At 44.4% G+C, this 21857-nt stretch overlaps 1 protein-coding gene across 6 annotated transcripts in view; it reads left to right on the top strand.

Moving 5' to 3' along the window:
• Positions 1-21857, top strand: part of LOC146766271 (uncharacterized) — a 127959-nt gene that overhangs the window by 98454 nt on the left and 7648 nt on the right. For 5 of the 6 annotated variants that reach the window (XM_085590690.1, XM_085590689.1, XM_085590693.1 and 2 more), the window contains 3 exons: positions 19979-20189; positions 20757-20873; positions 21285-21329. In XM_085590690.1, the coding sequence (XP_085446816.1) occupies positions 20085-20189; positions 20757-20873; positions 21285-21329 (267 nt within the window). In that variant the 5' untranslated portion in view covers positions 19979-20084. Of the gene's footprint in view, positions 1-11254; positions 12919-19978; positions 20190-20756; positions 20874-21284; positions 21330-21857 lie in introns of those variants that run through there. The other variant, XM_085590688.1, reaches the window with a different exon arrangement.

Consider the following 21857-nt stretch of genomic DNA (forward strand, 5'->3'; position numbering starts at 1 on the left):
ACAAATAAATGGTTTGTTTATTGTTCAGAGTTTCTCAAATTATTTGTGTTGGCAACACAACCTGAAGGGATGAAATTAATAAAGTCCAAACTGTCTGTTCTTACATTTGCCATGCAAGTGCACAGAAGTAATAATGGTAATGGTGTTACATTGGTATAATTGCATTGTATGTTTGTTTTAAGAGGCTGGCAAAGAGCTCTTGTCTATAAAGGGTTAGGATGTTCAAGGAATGCAGGAGCAAGATTCCTTTTGCCTGAAGTTGTAGCTGCATGTTGAGCATCTCTCTAATCCTCTTCTCCTCCCTGAACTGTGTTTTTTGACCCCCTTTGGGGTTTTGGTCCTCAAGTAGAAACCCCAAATCTATTACTTGGCCATAACTGCCTGAAGGGGATACACCACTTAGAAAATCCTTTCTCTTTCCTTTGGAAACAGGGCAATGTCTGGAGAGAGACACAGGAACTGGACTCTTTGGCATGGGTGTCCCCACCAGGGGTTGTAGCCTGGTCTTGGCTGATAGGGAATTTCTCTTCTCAAAAATTTCTGATTTTACAGAAGTTACTATCAACTCTTTAGGGGCTATTTGGTGATACTTAGCAAAAAAGCTTGTGGTCTCAGCTGTAGACTAGGTAATTACTGCTGTGTGGGGGTAAATAGCCTACCAGATTTGTCAGTAATTGTCTCCTCAGTCACTGGCAGTCACCCTCAGCCAGAGAGCTGAACTGAAGCCATGGACACAGAACCATCTCCATGCTCTGAGACATTTGTGGCAGCCCTGCCTGGGAGCTCAGCAGCAGCAAGGTGGACAGTAGGGCTTGGGCTGTATCCCTGGGTGCCAGCAGAGCCCTCAGCCAAACCCCGTTAGGCTGTTGGGATAGTCCATAAAGAAAGAGGTAGTGGTTTTGCCTGCCTCTGAAGGAGTGAGCAGGACCAGGCAGCTGTTTGACACACCAGCACCTCTGCCTGCCTGTGAGGAGACCAGCAAGCCCTGAGTGTGAGCACTGGGCTGGCTGAGGGAGGCACCCACCCACCCCCCTGGGACAGGGCCCATTAAGAGTTAATGCCTACATTTAGAAATGAGCAGCAAGAGTTGGAGGGTTCAGAAGCATGGCAGTGGGTGTGAAACACTCTAACATTCCCATTAATTTGAAATGTCTCCTTTCTGGCCAGAAAGAAGTGCCCAGATTTTTTAGTCAATATTAATTTTACACTTGGCACCACAGGAGAGTGTGAACTGCTGAGTTCACAAAGTGCCCATCTAATAAACAGACAATAGAAAATCAGAAAAGCGAAGATTGAGCTCACTTGCCCGGGCAATGAGAGTATAATAACCATGGGGGCTGCATAGGGCAATGGAAAATTCTGAGCAGTAATGAGGAGTCACAGCAAGTGCCTGTGCCTGGGCTCGCTGGGCACAGGTAGGAGCCAGGAGAGAAGGTGGGATGGTGCAGCATTGTGTGGGGAGAAGGTAGGCTTGGATCAGGAATCAGAGACAGATGAGGAGGAGGATATCACGTCATAGGTGTGCTATAGGAATGGAGGACCAGATTAAAAAAGCAAACTGTTCTCCTGTAAATGAATCCCAAGCCTACTCTCTATCTGATTTCCTTTAGAAGAGGGTCTGAAATTTTAGATGGGCTCCCACATACATGGCTGGTACTTGTCAGCTGCCCCCTGCCCCTCCGTGTTTGATCACCTCTCCTTTAAATGAACCTTTCCCATCATCTGCTGGCCTCCAGGATAGCAGGCATCAGGCTTTAAAAGCCACCCAGGTTAGCCAAGTGAATACTTCAGAAATAAGAGAGAAACGCGATTCCAAGGAGCCAGATGCTGCTAGCTTTCTGATAAACCCAGAGGAAACTCTCTGGGAATTGGAGGTAATTGTAAGGAAAACAGGGTTGGTTTGTCAAACATGTTTTCTGTTTTCTTCAACTTTCAAGCAGTCTGCAAAACTAGTTTCTTTTATTCAATCATGCTGCCTAGCACACAACTTGCCAAAACCAGAACTACTTCATTTCAAATTAATCCATGGGTACTTAAGGCATACAGAGCTCCTGGTGCTCCATGCCTTGGCCTCTCCTTTCTTCCTGGGATAGCAAAGTCCAAAGCCGGATAACAGACTGAGGACTTCATTTCCTGCTGTGGCTGAGCCAATGTTTCAAAATAGATTGATTTTTCTGCAGGATTTTTCTTTTAATTCCCTTCCCTTTTCTTCTTAATGAACACTTTTTCATATCTGTAGAATCTGAATTCTACCTCAATTGAAATGGCACCACTGTTATCAAAATTCAAAGTCTGTATCTCAAACCCCAAGCCACTGAAATCCCTAGCAAACCTAGCGCCTGGTTAATGAATACATCTTGAGGAGCCCAGATACTTTATTTTCATTTCTGTCACACAGTTAGTGTTTTTGATCTGCCCATTAGAGAAGCAAGGTGAAAGAGTAAGAACTTGCCTGTCTCTGCATTATCTGCCTGTGACAAGGTGCCAGTGGCTGCTGCATCTGATCAGCTGTAATATTCAGGACTGATTTCTGGATAGAGCCACTGATTTTGTTTAAGATCAGAAGAGAGAAAACGACTTCCCAGCAGTTGTGATCCTGTCAGTGAGATTAAAAACAATGAAATGCATGGCATGTGAAGTCCTTGGAAAGAGAGGAAATCAAAGCCCTGGTAAAGAAACGGGAAAAACGAAATGTGGTCAGACAAAGGAATAAGGGGATACACGTGAAGTGCATGTGTTGAAGAGATGGGGCAAACAGACTCCTTTGGAAGAATGATGAATTCCCAGAGCTTCTGGTTTGAAAAAGGAAAGGCTTTTGGAAAATTCATAAAATACGCTAGCAGTGAGGACAAGGATGGGGGACAGGGCAGTCTTACAGAGGTGTGGAAGCAGAGTAGCTGGATGCAGGGGCCTCCTGCAGCATGAGAGGTCCCTTCTCTCAGGGGTGATGGCACTGGAGACCTGTACGTGGGCAATGGCAGCAGCCAGTGGGAATGTCCTGGGTGGATGGCAAAGAAAATCATAGTGCAGACACCTGGGCCCAATCTCATTTGACACTGCAGCTCCTCAAGCCTGCTCCTTTTCAATCATGAGCTGTGTTGCTGAAATTGTCTTCATACAACCTGGAGGTTTTACTGTGTTTTCAGTCAAGCTGAAATAAAAGTAAATACTCTAACTGCAGCCATCTTTCGGCACCCAAATTTGCAACACTCATTAGTATAACCAAAGAAAAACATCTATTTTGAGGTGAGTTAAAACCTATTGTGCATCCTTCTGCAGGTGCCTTGCACTTGGTCTATGCCATTCCCCTGCTTGTTCTTTGCAGCCCAAGAGACTCATCCTGGAAGTCTTGGGGTGTGGAGTTAGGGCTTGGACCCCGAGCAGCTGTGTGCTCCTGGTAGGTCAGCAAGGCTGAGAGTGCTGCTCATGACAGAGGAGTGCAGTACAGTAAGACTTTTTATTTTTTAACCTTATTCTAGCCTATTTATGAAATGTCTGCTTGAAGGTAACTGGCTGTGTTTGTACTATTGGACTGTGCTGCTGTCTGTCCTGATCATGGCTGTATCTCGGGGTGATGGAGGGGTGGGGAAGGCAAGTAAAGCTCTGTCTTGATCACAGCTTCTGCCCCAACTGTCTTGGCACACAAGTTGAAGTGTGCACATCTTCCCATCTGCATTTTTCAGTGGAGTGACACCTTCTCTTTCAGCCCTTATTAACATGAATACTTAATAAACTCAACCTTTGACTTCTCCCTTTTCTTTCATTGAACATGTTACCTTTGTCTGTGTGTTTTATCACCTTGCTGTGGTGGCTGGCAAAGACCACACCAGGGCCCTGCTGTCTTATGTGATCCGGATCAGGCTGTAAGGATTGAGGTGAATGGTAATGTGTCTGTTCTGAGATAACCACCCACTTACTAACATGCTTCATTTGGTCAGTGGCTGGACAATTAATTTAGTTGGGAACACACCCCTTTTGTGACTGCTGCTGCTCTGTGATGGGGGGAGCAGGAGGCCTGTTGTAGATCAGTACTGGGTAGATGCCATGTAGTTCCACTGTGTGGTCTTGAGTGCAGTGATCACTGTACCTCTTATATTTGTAGTGAGTCCCACCCTCCCACACAGGGCATGGTTTTGTGCAGGAGGATGTGTGTGGGGCTTTATACCCAGCTCTCCCTAGGCCTCCTTTCATTCTGAGCTCCCACTGGCTGCTTGCTGAGGGTGTTGATAGCACCTTCTTGCTCCCCCACTTCGTCACAGAACATAAAATGCTGGTGAAACAGGTTTCTGATTTGGATCTAGAATCCAACATTTGAGCAGCTGTAAATGCTAACAGATTGCCAGGACTGGAAGGCTTCACCTGAGGTCTGAGGAACTCAAGTATGAAATAGCTGCATTGCCAAAGGCAGTGTGTAACATTGCTTTTAAAAATTTCTTGGCACCTGAAGTACGGCAAGTGGGTAAATGTAACATTAATCTTTAAAAGGTTTGGGAGAATCCAGGAAACCAAGAGCTTGGAAACCTGGCATCTGTAGTATATAAACCAGTAAAAGCTGTAATAGACAAAAATATGTTTGACAATCAGAAAAACACAATCCGTTTGGGGAAAGTCGGTGTGGTTTATATGAAGGCAGGGTGCTTGTCTTGCAAACCTCTTGGAGTTCTTTGAAAAGAACGTTGATAAGAGTGAAAGAGCTGGTACTAGGTTTCTGTAAGACTTTTGACAAAGTCCAGAATACCTTACTGGGAACGTGTTCAGACCCTGCAAAGAAAAACTGTCCCGAGATGAACAAATAATTGACAAAGAGATTGGAAACAAGGTGGAACAATGAAGAGAGTTTCACATTTCAGTGCTGGGATTTCTAATGTTGAGCCTATTCAGGAATGACCTGAAAATGGGGAGAGTGAGTCTTCAAACTAGTCTGTTAAAATAAAAATTTGCAAGGCAGCAAAGATGATGGTTAACAGTGAAGTATTGTTGAAAAATCCTGAAACTGAACGGCTGGCCAGTGAAATGGTAGATGAAATTTCAAGTAAATAAATGTGAAATGAGGTGTGCAGAGAAATGGGGATTGTTGTGCATCTAAAATCATGGGCTTGGAGTTGACAAAGATCTTGGGGTTGTGTCATATAACCTTGTGAAAGCATCAGGTTGAGCTTAAGAGAAAGATAAATCAAATACTAGAAGCTAAAAGAAAAGACTAAAGCAGGAAAACACTGTTGCACAGTTCTGGGGGGAGAGGTGGTGGTTGGTTTTAGTCTTGTTTTGGTTGGCTTATTTGTTTTTGTTTAAGAAAGCCTGATGTGCTTTCACCTTGAATACAACACGTGATTTCTGCTTTCTTCATGAAGAAGGAGTATACTAGACATGGGGAAATTCCCATAACAGCTTCTGTGTAGGATTGAATGAGAAATTCCATTGAGAATTCCAATGAGAAAATCCTCAGCTTGGAGGAGACATGTCTGAGAAGTGTAGCAAAGGTGGAAGAGCTGTTGACTGCCTTCCCCTGCACATGAACAAGGAGTTTCCAAAGAAAGCCTTGGCTTGAGCCATCATGAGTGTTCTTACCTCTTCTGTTGTAAGGTTTTTGTACATTGTTGTATAAAAATGCTGTACATTTTTCTCATGTACAGCAGAATCATTTCTCCAAAGGAATACTGCTTTCCTATCTGGATTTCCTTGCTGAAAAGGGAAGACAAAGCCCCCCTAGGTAAAATCTTGTGTGGTAATTTATGCATTCATTATGCTGGCCCAGCCTCCAAATAGATGTTTGGCTGTGGAGGGAGTTTCCTCGCCCAGATGAATCACTCACTGGTATTTATGCCATACATGCATGATAATCTTTTTGATCTCTGTAGGCATCTGGGATTCTTCTGCTTGGGTGACTGGCAGCCAGCCTGGCTCATCACAACTGGCAGCTGCAAAGGTGGAGACTGGCTAGAAATAGCTGGAAATTGATAAGACCCTTTTGGAGACCTCTCTTCCTTTTGCTTTGAAGGTGTTGCATGCTTGATTGCCATGTTTGCACCATTGCTTTCAGACTGTCCTGTGTCTCTCTGTCCCCACAGCACAGGTCTCTTCCATAAAAGCTGGGTGAGGGAGAAAGGTGAGCACAGGGAGTTAGAAGGGGTGGGGTTCAGTGTGGACTTCAGAGCACCTGCATAGTATTACTGGATGCTGAATATACTGAATTTGCTAGCTGCAAATCCCCATCTATCTGTGGCTTAAAGAACCTGGGGAACGTGTTGGGGTGGACAGTGTTTTATCACTATCAGGACAGCTCCTACCTACATTAGCACGTAGTCCCATCTAAAGGTCACTTGGGAGGGCTGAGCAGGACATTTTCCTGTCATGTAGGTTTCCTCTCTTTTATGTGCATCATTACAGACATAAGCTCTGCACCTTGTCTCTGTGCAAGGTGTGTGTAATGTTTAGGTCATAAAGATTAAGTCTTGCATTTGCCCCTGGACTTAAGGAGAAAAATCAGCCCTTATCAGGAAAGCCTGTATAAACAGCTCTTTCCCAACTCATTTCTACTCTTCTGTTACTCCCCCTTACTCAGTCCTGTTTATCTGATACAGTCCTATCAGCACACTATTATTGTCACCTTTAATCAATCCATGTGTGTCTAGCAGAGAGGTGTTTTGGTGGATATATATCTGCTTGGGAGTCCTTGGGGCTCTTCCTCTAAGGAAGTTATGGAGTATAAATGGTCTGCCAGAGTTTAAAGTGGTGCTGCTGGAGTTATGGAAGAGAGAAGTGGTGTGGAAGTACCCGAGATCTCAAAATGCTATTGTCAGAATGTTGAAGTGCAATTGAGGTGTACAGAAAAGAAGTTGGAAGGAAAAAATATCCTAAAAATAGATTTTCCAGCAGATTTAAAATTAGATTTCGCTAGTGTTTTGTTTCTAACGCTTGTAATCAGCTAATGCTTGTGCTGTCAAAGCAGGTGCTTGACCATCTCTGTGGGTTCCACGTTGTGTGTTTCAGTGACTGGTAGTTTCTGAAAGCCCTGCCTGCTCAGCAGTGAGCATAAATGCTTGTGGGCATCTTGGTAATGGGCAAAAAACCTGCAGGTTTTCTTCTGGGAAATGTGTGGGCAGAGTGCCGCTGTGTGGTGACACGGAGCACGGCGTCCTTGGCACGGGGTGGGGGTTGAAAGAGCATCCCTGAAGTAGTGGAAAGGATGCCTGATCTCTTCCCAGGGTTTGGGTTGTGCCTGATAAAGGAGCAGGAGCAATACTCCAGACTCTTGTATTTTGTTTGAAAAAGGTGAAGCAAAACTTGTTCTTTTCCAGTTGTGTGTTAATGTCATGCCTTTCCTCAAGGAGCAGGGAACTAAAGAGGTAAAAATATAGATAATATGCCATGTTCTGAAATTTTGTCCAAACACTGGGTTATAAATCGTCTCAGCTGTAGACAACAAAAATTCCAGTACTGTGCTTTCTTGTACCTGTTCCAGCAATGCTGGGACTGTACTGTGATCATACCTCTATTGCAGTGTGCATTCTGCACCCACAGTGCTTATACGGAGACTAAAGTTGTCTTAGCTGCTTTTCCTGGCATCCTCATAACTTGGTTATTTGGCCTTACTAGTAGGTCTCACACCTTAATTCTTGCTTCTCATTGCTTTTTAGCTTATATATGAGGTCTGTGGATAATTTGCTTTGGGTTCTGCTCCAGGGAAGGGAAGGCTTTCTTCTGAAGTTGTTTGTTGTAAGATTGAGTGGAAAAGGGAACAGTAAGCAGCAGCCACCTTGCCAAGGGCATAGCCTGGAGGCTTTCCCTGTGCTATAAACCAGGCACTGGCTGTGCAGCTGAGCCATCCATATGCTTAGTGGCTCTTTGCAACTATCATTCCAAACCAGCCAGCCTTGCTGAGCTCTTCAGCCTGATCATAAGAAATTTGGTAGAATTTAGAAGTTTATGTGAGCTTCCCCTTTCCACTGTTCCTTTCATTCTTGTAAGGAGGATTCAGCTACTGGTGTCTTGAAGCTGCACATGGGATACATGTTAAATCAGGGAAGGGAGTATGGTGTGCACTACATTGCACCTTCAAAAATGTACACCCCTTTATTTGTGTGCTGCTCTTCCCTTCCCCTGGAGGGTATCCTAAGGGATAGTCATGGGCCTGAACCTCAGCAATACACATCTTCCTCCTATGTCCACCAACCCCCAGTCTTTTAGTTCACCATCTAGTCCTCCTTCATACCCAGCTGTCTGGTGGTGGAAGGTTCATTTTGCATTACAAAGGTCCTTCAAGGCCATCCCCAGGCCGTCTTTCACAATGTCTCCAGAGGGCTTTATCGACCAAAGTGTGAGCTCTTTCTAATTCTAGCTGCACCTTTCTTGCCTGCAGCAAAGTTGTTCCCTCTTCACTTCACATTCTCAGTTGTCCCACCTTCCTTGTCTGCACATTGTCAGGAACAGTAACTGTCTGTTGCTATAAAGGTAGAAAAAGGTCACCCTTTTTACCAGCTGACAGTGCTTATGGCATTACTTTGGCAAGATTTGTTCTTCCCATTTCAATAATCAAATTCTATCATCTCTGGTAATTAATTGACAGAATTTGGGGTCTGAAATGGTGAAACATTTTTTAGCTTTCCCAGTATGAATCACAAGCTTTGTAGCTGTAGAACTAGCTGGATTCTAAAGCTTCAAGTAATACCCAACCAGTTCAAGATACTTTGCAGCCATGGAAGACAAGTAAAAATTTGTTCTGGTCCCCAGGGATCACCTGTTCTGTCCCTTCAGTGATGCTTCTGCACGAACATAATTAACCACAACTTAGTTAAAGTGTCATGTCACAGAAAAGAGAAGTTGTCAGACACAATTTCTCAGGGAATTATTATTGCCATGTATGCCAATCCTAGTGTTTGTGTGACCCATTTGTAGTTTCTCCATGGGAAGAGGCTCCATAAACTCATAACTTATTCCAGTGCTTTGCTATGCTGACCATTAAGTCCTTAGACTTTCCTCAGTGTTCAACTTAGCTTTTGCATTTAAACTAACTCTTTATCCTATCCACATGTGTTATTACTTTCCTAGATGCTGCACTACTTTGTGTATTGGAAAGTCATTATCATGTCCTTGGTGCTCTCCTATCTCAGGGTTTAACAACCCAGTTTCTCAATCTTTCTTCACAGGCTGTGTTTTCTAAGCCTCTGAATTTTTGGAGGCCTTCCAGCAAGTCCACAACTTTCTCAATGGGAGATTTTGTAACCCTGTGTCATCCAGAGAGTTGGAATGACAGAATTGAGAAGTATAGTATTGTGGGGCACACTTCCATTACAATGATAAAATAGAGCATGGCAAATCTATTTCTTATCTTGTAGAAATCACACCTCAGCCTAATCTCCAGTTAAAATACTCATTAATACAGTCTGAATAATAAGCACATATAGAACAATTACTATGAATCCAGCTTTCCTTACACTTAGGAGATACAGGTTTGTGCACATGAGAGGTTCTGACAAGATCAGGATAGCAGTGAATGAAGCTTTTTATACACACCTGTCTCTAACAGAAAGGGATTATACACAAATGAATCTACAGTTGGTGTTAGCCTACATATCTCACACTGTGCCCCAGTGACCGGTCTGGTTTCTGGAAGAGTGAAGATAAGGAATAGGAATACAGGCAGAGATGCACTGCATTGTGGTAAAATATGAATGCTTCCTAAAGGAAACTAGTAAGTGTCTTGCAGGCATAACCTAGCCTTGTGCAGGTCAAGTCTTGCTGCAAATACCTGAAACTCTCTGGGAACATGAATGTCTTGGCAGGTCACTCAAATCATGCTAATCTGACCCCATGCCATCTAGGGAATCCTTGTACTATAGATTTGGCTGCTGCTGCTTTTCTGCTGACTGGTGTAGGTCATGCTTGTTCCTCCTTCCTGGGACCTGCAAAAGGGACATTTCATCAGAAGGTGCAATTGAGACCAGGCTTCAGCTCTTGGCCAGGAGCTGCTCATCTCCATGGCAGGAGAACTGCTCTTCTCCAGGGTGCTCTGGGACAGGAAAAGGGTTGCACAGAGCAATGAAGAACTGGCCAAAGAGTGAAAAGAAGCAGCGGTGTTTACTGGATGGAAGGGACACCTTGTGAAATGAAAAAAAAAGAAATTCATGTTCTCAAAGGACTCCTGTGGTCTGTGGCTGTTAAACCACAGCAGTGATTTAACAGGGCTCAAGGCCATTCCTGAATTGGGCATGCTGCTTTGGTACCCTTCTTCCTAAAGGTACTAATATTTGGAGATGAGGAGAAGGGTACAACAATTATTTATTTATTTATTTATTTATTTTTAAAGGCTTTAGAGTGTGAGACTTAAGGATCTCTGCTTAATTGTGCAGAAAAATAGTTTGAGTGAACTTGATAACTGAGCAGGGGAAGCTGGATGCTTTTCAGAGAAAAGTATGATAGGAACCAGCACCTGCAGTCTGAAAGCACAAACCAAACTGTAAATTAGGCACCCTGTTTAGAGGGATTAGCCACTGGAACACCTGTCCAAGAGTATGGTACATTCTTCATCCCATGAGACCTCATTCTTTGCAACTCTGAAAGGAGGTGGTGGCCAGCTTGGGGTCAGGCTCTTCTCCCAGACAACCAGTGGCAGGATAAGAGGAAATGGCCTCAAGCTGTGCCAGGGGAGGTTGAGGTGGGACATCAGCAAGAATTTCTTCACAGAAAGGGTTGTCAGGCATTGAAAGGGGCTGCCCAGGGAGGTGCTGGAGTCACCATGCCTGGAGATGTTCAAGAAGCAACTGGGTAGGGCACTTGGTGCCATGGTTCAGCTGACATGGAGGCATTTGTTCAAATGTTGGATTTTATGTTCTTGGAGGCATTTTCAAATCTTAATGATTCTGTGATGGTCTTCAGGAACACATTTTCTGGGACTGATGGTTTTGTCAAGTGTGAGATTTTTGGGCTCAGTCCAAGAATAATGATGAAATGTCAGTCATTTATATACAGAATGATCAAATCATTTCTCTTAGCCTTAAATACTTAAGAAATGATGAAGTGTGGATATTAAATTAAAGACACTATTCTCCAATATGTGCCCAATAAAGATTAAATAGGACACCATGTTCCAGTTTTGTATCTGACATTTCTTAACTGAAAGCTTAATTTCTAGAATATTAATAATGTTCTTTAGCACTTAAGGACTGTCAACCATCTCTGGTTTAGTGTTGTAGAATCAAGTTTAATACTGACTTGCCGGGAGGTATTTGTATGAAATGCAGATTTCTTCATTTTGTACCAAGTGTAACAATTCAAGTTTTGACTCAATCATTATGATTACACTATGTTCATACAGCATGCTTGCAGCTTTGTCTCTAGTGATATTTGAAAAAATTGTTTTAAAAGTAATTAAAAAATCAAAAAAGTTTGCATATTTTCATATGGAACAGTAGTGCATATGCAAGAGGATATTTGATAAATTATCTATATATATGCATTTAAATTAACAGATATAATTTTCAGGTACTTGATTTCATTTTCATACACTATTTAATAATTTTTGGATTAGACATTGTTGCAGGGGTGATCAAAAGGCTCACTTAGCATTTCATGGTTTTTGTTAGTGATTTTTAGAGCTCTAAACAAAATCTTGAGCCACTTTGCCTAAGACATTAAATTACATGGTGGGAAATGAATCTCTTACCAAAGGGAAATATGGTCTAAATAAGCCAGGTATTACCTGGTTTGTTATCCCCACTTTACATGTGGGAAATGGAGTGCAAAGCAAAGGTGCCATTCCTGAGGTCACAGGGAAAGCATGTGGCAGCCCCAGGGACTGGACACATTTCCAGAGCCCCTGTGAACAGCTTTAATCCAGAAGAGCATTCCCTGTTTATAAGGTCAAGATCAGCATTGTTCCAGAATGCAGTAAATTATTTAGGTGCCATATTTAGATTTAGAGAAGTTACTGAAGAGCTCAAGTGATGCAAACCTTTTGTATGGATGACTCTGAGGGAAAAGGTTTGTCTTCAGTTTATTCAATGGTACTGTCACTGTAAACAATTTACTACTTGACATAAAGAAAAGCCTCAGATTTTGTCTCTGAGATGCTGCAGTGGGTTTTGTGCAGGTACAGCTTGATGTATTTTAAGTCTATCTTTTTGCTAATGGTATGTGCCAAAAAATCCAGCGTAGGGTTTGTCAAGGCAGTTGTGAAAAGACTGTGTTTTCCTCGGAAAAATACTTTTGGGAATTTTTGTGAGATCTAATGGTTGTTTACAGAATTAATACAAAATACCTGACCTAGAGCTGTGCAGTGTCTCCTTTCTAAATATTTTTATGCTTAACTGAGCTCAGCTTCCCATTTTTATTTGTGGCTTAAAGTAAGTGCCCTGAGCACATTTTGCACTCAGATTAATAACCACTTTATCATCACAATCCTTCCTGGGGCTGCCCATTTAGGGGTTTTGGTTTGGTTTCTTTCATAAAGCAGGGTCAGCATGGTTCTGTCCAACATTTGCAAAGAGGGAAGTATATGAATTATTTGTCCCCCTTACTCAGATCATTCATTTCACTTTTGGAAGTAATCAGGGCAGTACGTAGAAGCTGGCTGGTGTAAGTGGTCTGGTTGGGGATTTTTCGTGGTGTTGGCTGTTGTGTTCAGTGTGTGACTCCAGGCGTGTCAAGGGGAGCTGGGTTTCACTTGCAGCCACTGCTCAGGGCTGCCATCTCCGGAGATCTCCGGCAGCGCTCGCACCGTTTCCATATCACAAACTGGGAGTGCAACCCACGGCGCTGGGCTCGGTGAGGCTCCTGAGATGAGTGTGTGCAGAGACCTGGGTTAGCTGCCTCTCACCACTGCAGGGGGCTCCCAGCTGCTGGATTCCTCTCTTTCTCTCCTGTCTTCACTGCTAGTTCTGCTGGGGCTGAGTCAAGCGGTGCTGCCCAACTTCTCAACAGGTAAATCTTGTTCCTTTCTTACCGCGTCATCTGAAATGCATATGCAGAGCTCATCTGCAAGATGCTGGGGTTTATTAAGGTGTGGGGATTAATGAATTGCAGGTTGGTAATTGGGAAAAGCTACTTTCAAGCAGTCTAAGGTACAGAACTTGCTGCCTTGTACGTCTCTGTGCCAGGTGCCACAATGCCAGTCCTCGACAGGAAGTGCAGAGGGATGGCAGAGGGCCATTTCTTAGCTTTGCACAAGGGACAGTGCTTTGCAGATGTCAGTAGTGATCTATACAAGAAATTCTGTAGAGGAAAAAGGCTTGATGTTATCTCAAACCAAATAACTGTGATTTTTAAATTCTTAGTAAAAACAGATTTCTCATTTTCCTGTTATTTTCCTGTAAATACTGTTGGGTTTTTCTCCACTGATTTAATTCTGCAGTGCTTGGGGTGCTGGCTTTTTTGATGAAAGTGCCTGGACAGAGACTTTAAGATCAGAAAGAGTCCTTTAGCTAACATTTGGGTCTTTGGACAAATATCCAGAGGGAGAATTCTAACAGGCTCATAATGCGTAGTGCTAGGGAGTCTACAATCCACACAGGGGTCTCACGGATCTGGCTTGATCATTCTGGGAGAGGACAGGTGTTCCAGACCCCAGGCCTTAAGACTTGGGATCCTGGGTCTGGTACAAGGGCTTCCTTGGATAGAGACAGTGAGCTGAGCCATGTGCCCTGCCTGCTGGGGTTTGGGAGTGGGTGGGAAGTGCTGTGTGGCTCTGAGGAGCCCAGCTCCCACTCAAATGCTCTGTGCCGGGTTCCCAGGGTAGGGAACTCCACCTGACAGCTTTGGGCCAAACTGATCCCACAAGCCTTCAGCTTCCTGGGGAAAGAGGGTGAGGGTGTGTTCTGCTGCTCAGCAGGATGTGGCTAATCCTGAGCTGTATTTCTTCAGTTGCCACCGCCTCTCCTTTGTGTTCCTGAACACAACATGGCAGAGGCTGCTGGAGCATTCCTCTAATGATGCCTTGCTCTGTTCTGTGCTGCTAGGGGTTCTTAGTGTCACTCTGAAAAAAAGGAATTACTTAATCCTCAATCCCTCCACCCCAAGTTGAGGGAAGGGTTAATACTTCGGTGCTATTCCATAATCTTATAGAGAACGTGTAGTGCAGAAACATTACATGACTTGCCAAGCTCGGAGTTAGGAAGAGATTCCAGATCTCTCTTCCTTTCTGCTCTTGGTATCCCCTGAGTGTTTTTCCATGGCTCCCTGGGATGGTTAACTGCCTCCTTAGTTTGCCTGCTCTGACCATAGGAAGCCTGGGGCTTTGATAGGGCTTAGAAGCTGATGATGCTGAGGTAGGATTGAGGTTGAACCCTTCACTGTAGAACTCTGTGGTAACCTTCAGGGAAAGTCCTCTGCAAGTGGACACAAACAGGACTTCAGCACAGCCAGCTGTATGTGTGGCTTGACTTATTGCACAGGCAAGTGCAAAGCCTGACTTTTCTGAGGAAGAGCTGGGAATACTTTAGGCTAACTACAGCAGAACCATGGTGGTGTTTTGTGTGACTAATTGTGGTATGGATTAAGGTGAACATGGTGCCTCTCAAAGGAATAACTGGCTTATGTATCTGGACAAAAAGAAGCTGGCACACAGTGCATCAAGCAAGGCTCATTCAAGAGACTTCTTGCAGCGCCTAGATGTTGTGCTGATACTGGGCACTGAGGAATTGGGAAAGAGGAAACAGAGCCTGTTCATGTTCACATCATTGCTTGAAACTCAGTCATCATCAGCCCTTTTCCCATGTAACTGCATGTCTCTAATGTTAAAAAAAAAAAAAAAAAGCTCCTGGCCTTGTTTTCTGGTAGATAGTCCATAAGGTCCGGTCCCAGCCTTGCCTCCTTTGCTGTCTGTGTCAGAGCAGGCCCAGGCAGGATGGCCTTTGCCTGCCTTGCTCAGGCTCTTTGCCCTCAGCCCCATCCACAGGGTGCTCAGCAGTCAGGAAGTTACACACCAGTTTGTGCATGGAGAGCTGAGACACACAAGGGTACTTTGATTGGGATGGCACAGAGCAGTCAGTAACAAAGTTGGAAATGTAGCTCTGTTGAGCTACTGAAACGCTCATTCAGACCTTGAGCAAGTCTCTAGAACTAATGTGACGTGTGGAAACCATTATGGTTCCTGTATTTTTTGTCTTCTGTAAACTTAAATAGTTTGTCTTCTGACCTGAGTATTTTATCAGTCAGCATATGCTGGAGTTAGTGGAATAGCTTGCTTCTTGAATAATTTTGGAAGTCAATGCTATTAACATTACACAAGAACTGAATTTTGCCCACTGAAGTGTTGCTTAGCTCATGCTTCTCAGATTCATGTGAAGTTAGTCAGGCTGTCCTCATTGAAAATAGTTTTGAGAGTAAGCATCTTTATCATACTCAGTGTTGAGATCAGATTGAAAAGGGTGTAAATGACAACCAAAATTATCAGGAGGTACGATTACATCCAAGAAACAAATGTGCTGGTTTATTCAGCCAGGCAAGATGAGGGAGATGTGTAATCTGGTAGAGTTTAAAAATGGAGGAGAGAGAAATGTTGCTGCTGAAGGACTTAGTGATACAAGAATGGGTGACAATACATTGCTTATTAAAAAAAAAAAAAACTGGCCAGGAACTAGGAGACTTTTAAGCATGAGATCAAAGAAGCTTTAGATTTAGTTACTCAAAGTAGTTGGGGAAATCACCTAGAGAGGTTAGTTATGATTTTGAGAAATGATTTATGAGACAGTGGCAGTTACCGTCTGTTCCCACAAACTTGATTTAGTAGCTCGTAAGTTCCTCTTTTTACAGAAAAGTCTGGCAAAGATGACACATTTGCCAGATTGTTACTGCCACTGTACTTTCCCAAGGGAGCTGTTCCAGTGCTTGGCTATCCTGCTTTTCTGGTAGAACTGTCCACAGGGAGCCACACTGAGCTGTGTTATATCTTGATCTACTGTGAGAGCTGAAAAGATGTGAGCATTTGATTTCTCGGAAGGTGAAAGTAATTTCTTGTAATACGAGCGCAGATTGTTATTGCTGCAGTTACTGGAATGAGAGTTCTCTCCCTGCCTGGCTCTTCTTTAGATGTCTTGACTAACAAAGTCTTTTATCCTCCTCTGCTTGATGCAGGGCTTGGGCCAGGTTTTTCCCTCTGTCTTTTACCAGAAGGAATAAAGAGTGACCATGTTGGTGCCAGTGAAGCTCCCCTGGCTTTGCTGCCACACATGACAGCAGCACAATGGTGCTGTGCTGCTAAATGGGCGTTGTGCTCGGGAGATACTTTTTCATGTTATTATAGACAGAGATGGAGTTAAGGCTATAATGTAGGGTCTCTTATAATAACACTCCTGTTGTTATGCTTTGTAAAAGGCTTTGCAAGCTTTTATTTTGTAAGTGAGCACTGCAGCCAGAGCAGTGTTTCTGGCAGTAAACCACGCACGTGGTTTGGGAGGTTCAGTGCGATGTCTCAAGCATCCCTGTGCCATATACTGTGTCTGTCCCAAGGACACAGCCTAAGATGTTACCTCACTGAGGAAACAAACAGGGAGGGGTTCTGCCCTTTAATTTACCTGCCCAAGTCAGCAGCCTCATCCACAAGGCTTCCTCTGTATGGAAAGGGAAAAGTCCCTCAAGAATGCTGTTCAATACTCTGTGTTAGGCTACAACTGCATTGCCCCCAGGAGGAGCTTTCCTGAGAATTTGTGACATGAGAAAAACTGACTTTGTACAATTTAGGACTTAAATCAGGTGTAAAGTACTATAACTGGGAGGATTCCTTGCCCTCTGCCAGGTGGCTGGGAATGAATTTGGGACATGAGACTTTCTTTTAGGTGACATTTCTGAAACACAGAGGTCTCAATACTGCCAAAACCATGCAAAGTTTGTGTATCTGGCTGACATGAAAGGGATCTAAGGCCCACAAATATTTCAATAGGTTTTTCAGACCTTGTTCCCTTGTAGACATAGCCTGGGCTTTAGTCCTGCTGGGTCCAATTCCAGTGGGGAATGCAGTGACCCTGGAAGGTATACTTGGCTTTTGGTATACAGTGTGACTCGGAATTGGTTTGGGGGTTTACATGTATACATGGAAAGTTGTTGAGAAATTTGAAGTAAAATTGCAGTGGGTGCTTTTGCTTTGTCTGCATCTTACTTGAGTCATGTAAAACTGACAAAAGCCCTAAGGGCAGATGCTTGTATCATTTTGGTTGTGTGCTTTTCTTTTCACGCCAGGCTTTGAGAAGGATGTGCCTTTGGTGAGCGATGAGAAGGTAGAAGAGAGACATACAAATCAACTGCTATATCCTGTCAGTCTCTGGCATTTGTCTTCTGCAGTCCTGGCCTGATATGTTAAAGGCATTGTAGAGTGTATTTGTTAAGCAAGGTTTAGCAAAAACTCATTGTGCAAGAACTGGCTTTCTTTGCATCTGGGGAAAAATTAATTCTGTGCACTATCGTTGCTCCCACTTGAATAATGACATGCAAGATTTGGATTCCATGCAGGTGTCAGTTACAGTGAACTCTTGAGAGAGGTTGTGTCAATAAGAGTGATGGCTTCAGAGTCTGTCATGACTGTACACATTGTGTTAGGATATGGAGTGAAGGTTGGAAGTTCCCTTGCTGTATTTGCCAGTGACACTATCAGCTGCTGCATGTCCAGCCTGTGTGCAAGAGGACCAAGCAGGAAATGCAAGCTGAGGCTGAAAAATAGAATGAAAATGTTGAACTCCACCCTCCTCTCAGCACAGCCTCCTCAGATAAGGAGCTGTAATCTCTGCTCAGGGATCTACCTTGGACACCACTTTCACACTTGTCCATTCCTATGGCCGTATCTGTTCCTTTTCCACTGGAAGTTGAGGGAAGGCTCAAGCTCTAGAGGCTTCAAGCCACCTTTGCAGCACACTGGGCTCATCCAGGAGCATCAGTGTGACATGAGCTGGGTTTAGCTTAGACCTGCCTTTGGGAACAGGGACTAGGGTTTCCCTCCTCCTAGGGCAGTCCAGAGCCTCAATGACCCACCCCTTCCTGCCTCAGCCAACTCCAGATGCTGGCACCAGCCCATATGAGCTCCAATTCTGTCCAGAAAATGCAGATTCGAGGAACTGTACCTGGCCAGAGGGCAGAATATTTGTTGTCATCCTCAGTTAAGGTCCTGTCATCTTTGGAACTTGAACATCTGACCAGACTACAAAACCGTGTCTGTTAAAGCACAGCTCTTCTCTGAAAGAGACTGCAAGTGTTTCATCTTGTCTTTCAGGGAGTTGGTGGCGACTGTGCATGGCTTGCAAGTAGAAAAAAACATTTTTTTTCTCCAACTGCCTCTCCTCCAGATGCAGCCTGAACTCAGAGACCTGAGCTGTAGTCTTTTCATCACCCTCTGATCAGAGGGTTTGATAGAAAAGCTGAGTGTGCAGCAGCACCTGTGAGCTGGGGCCCAACCATGTGCACAAGGGGGCATCCAGGGAGTTCTCTTCATAGGGCTGCTCATGCATGAACTGGAACTGAGCCCAGCTGCTGCCCTCCAGCATTATTTTGAACAAAAAAAGTCACACTCTTCTATGTGGTGCAGCTGTGCCCTTACTTAGGACTGCCTTAATTGCCTCAGGTAGAGCCTGCTGGAGGGACCTGGGGACTCAGCAGTGCTCAAGGCCAGTGGGGCAAAGAGCTCTTTATGCTTGCTGTTGTTATCTTTCATTTAGCAGGTGGAGAAGAAGAAATAAAACAGGTAAAGTGGAGAGTTGTAAAAAAAAAAAATGTCTCAGGTGATGGTTTAGCAGAGAAGGTAAAAATGCATGATTCATCTAGATACTCCCGCTTTCCTAAGCAACAATAAATGATGTTGCTTTCCTAACTGCACTATTCTCACCTGTGTATTTTGTGATAAGAACTACTGACAAAAGAAGATTCAGCCAGCACTGCTGGCCTCTGTCCAGCTGAGCTCAGCCTCCTCATCCCCTCCAATCTTCTTGAGCCCTCCCTTGTGTGCAAGAAGGAAAGGAAGGCCAAGGTCTGGAGGTGCTGTAAGTGGACTGAGCTCGGATCCTTGGCTAGTTTTTGACTCCGCACACAAGCAAAACTTCAGTGACACCCCACCTCTCCTAATGGGTCTGGGATTCAGGTTTCTGCTGAGGTTCTGGTCAAGGTCTCCCTTCCTTTTCCTGCTGTGGGATGTGAGGGTATCCAGGCCCACCTTCTCTGGCAGACATGCTGGAGGAGAAACCTTAAGCAGAAGCAGGGAAAGTCACTGGTTTCCTATGTACTCTCAACAGCTCATGATCTTGGTTATTTCTTAGAACAAACAATTTTGATCAGGGCTCATTCCAAGCACAGCAGGCACTAAGCAGACCTTGGAACCACGGAGGAGGCTGACAAGCCTGCTGATTCAAACTTTCAGCAGACAAGCTAGTGCTCAAAATCCTAGCAAAACCCTAGGTCTAGGGGCTTGTGTTGTCCTGTAGAAAACTGAGCCTTACGTAGGACCAAGGGCTGAGTGCATCGGACTGGGATCAGGCCATCTCTCCAGACACTGCCTGTTCAACCAGTGACTAAGAACAAACTCTTGAGGGGTGGCTCCAGAGCCAGACTTCTTGGAGTTTGTACCCTGGGACTTGCTCTCTCAAGCATACTCATGTAAGGCTCTGTTAGCTGTAGATTTTGGTCTCAGGATTAGCTTTGGTATTTGACAGTATAGGAGCTCCAAAGGAAGTTTTGCCCTTGACCGTTGCATTTATAACTCACCACCGCTTTATCTCCCACCTTCTTCCTTTTTGGAGGAAGCCTCCAAAGAGTGGAGCTGCAGACATCTTTTTTGATTCCAATTAAACAGGGAAAGGTACATGCAGGTAGCAACGTAGTCCATGCCTGGAGAAGTTCAGTGCCTTTGGACAAAAGCCTCAGAAAGCTGAGGAATAGGCCCTGTAAAAGAATGGTTCTAGAATATTTATGGAGCACAGTTGTGCTCCCAAATGTCTGCTGAGTCCTGAACTCTTGCAGCTGATGAGAACAATAGCAAGCTGCCATGCCTGATTCTTTCTCATTTCAGCCTTGCGGGTAGAGGAGAATCCATAACAAGATAAAGCAAAAAAGAGGAGACAAGTTTTCTTTCCCAGTCCAGGAAAAATAACCTGTTGGATTATAATCTGCAAACAATGGAGAGTGCCATCATGAGCAACAAAGGGCCAGAGAATCCCATCTCATCCACGTTGACTCAGGGCCTGAAGAGAAAGAGGGGGAGACCAAAGAAGCAGCCACAGGTGAGAGAACATCATCCCAAGGGGATGCTTGAGGATGCCATGGCAGTAGCTGGATGGGATCTGCAGGCAGCCCTGGGAAGCTGCTTGCTAACAAGGGCAAGAGAAGGAGAGGTGTTCTGGGGTAAGTGCTGGGGCTACCCAGGACAGCAGCAGGATCTGCCCCCTGGCAAATCTCAGCTCCTGGCCTCAGAGGCACCTCTGATGTGACAGGCAGTGACAGCTCAGCCAGGACATGTGTGTGAGGGACTGACCAGGTCTCTGTTCTAGCCTGGAGACTTTCTCGTGTCATCACCCTCTGTTTCTGCACCAGTAATTGGATAGAACAGGCAAGGCCCCTTGGGCAGAATTCTTGGAACTTACTCATTTTCCTAGCCCAAAAGACAGACAGAGAGGTAGGAATATTGCTGATCATCTTCTAATGTGCTTCACAGCTGGAAAAGCAGAGACAACCAGCTTTTAGGGGTTGGGGTGCTCTTAGTGGGCAAGAGTCCAAGACCAACCAGAATGAGAGAATGCAAATTGTTTCAGGGATTGTCCTGCTTAAATGGTTTTCTCCTTTTATCCCAGGAGGATGGTGGAAACACAGCTACTATCCCACAGGATGCTGAAGAACCACAGCCAGTGAAGAAACCACGAGGAAGGCCAAAAGGAAGCAAGAAAACGACTGTTCCAACTGGCGGAATGGTGAGAGGAAATGGCTTATACTCATTTACAGGGGAGGGAAGTACTGCCAGAGAGACCAGCAGGGTTGTTTCTCTTAGCTTAAAGATAATGAAAGCTTTAATTGCCACCGTTGGACAAATCAGTTATTGTGGTTTTAGTCCTTACTCACCTCCCAGCCTTCCTGTGTTGCCACTGTCTGTTCAGCAGTTTCCTCCCAATGTTTCTCCTCCACCACTGCCAAATAATCACAACCAGTGCAGTCAGGCAGGTGTTTCCTCCTCAACTGTCTTCTATCCCCAGCTTTTACTTTTTCTGCTACCTGTGAGACAAGACCTTTATACAAAGGTCACCTTGGCACTGTTCAGTGGTTTAGTCACAATGCCCAGCAAATCTGAGAGCTGATAATATTTTCCTACTTTGTTTTCAATAAAGGCAGAACCTTCTGAGAAAAAGCGAAGAGGGAGGCCCCGCAAGTGGGTGAGTAAAGTGTTCAGTCCTTTCCCTCTTCTCCAGTCACAGATCCTGGGCACCTTGCAGCTGTGTTTGTCCTCCTCAGGCTCTGTGTCTGCCACAACATTCTTTGAGCCTTGATAGCCTGGAAATAATTAGGGAAGCTCTGACTGCCTTCCTGATGGCCTCCAAGATTCAGCTACTGAAGAATGCTGAGAGCCATGGGGGAAATTCTGTACTTAATTAAAGATATACCAGACTTACACAGTATAGCACTTCCTCAGGCTTGGAATGTCAGACAAGAGATTCCATCCTTTCTTATAGAGAGGGGTTGTCTTCCCAGGACACTGGAAAGACTGAAGTGATTGCTTAGCATGTCAGTTTGTCTCAAAAGAAGAAACTTAAAATTAAGCTAAAAGAGAAATTTGATGAATGGAGAAACTTCTAAGTCCTGCCAGTAGGAGACTCTTTTATGCAGAAAAACAAAGGATTAGTAAGAATCAGGAGCTAAGAAGAAAACATTTCAGGTGTAAAAACAAGACAAAATTTTTTAAT

Source organism: Lonchura striata, chromosome 12, assembly GCF_050655825.1.
Source record: "Lonchura striata isolate lonStrDom1 chromosome 12, ASM5065582v1, whole genome shotgun sequence".
NCBI classification, from domain to species: Eukaryota; Metazoa; Chordata; class Aves; order Passeriformes; family Estrildidae; genus Lonchura; species Lonchura striata.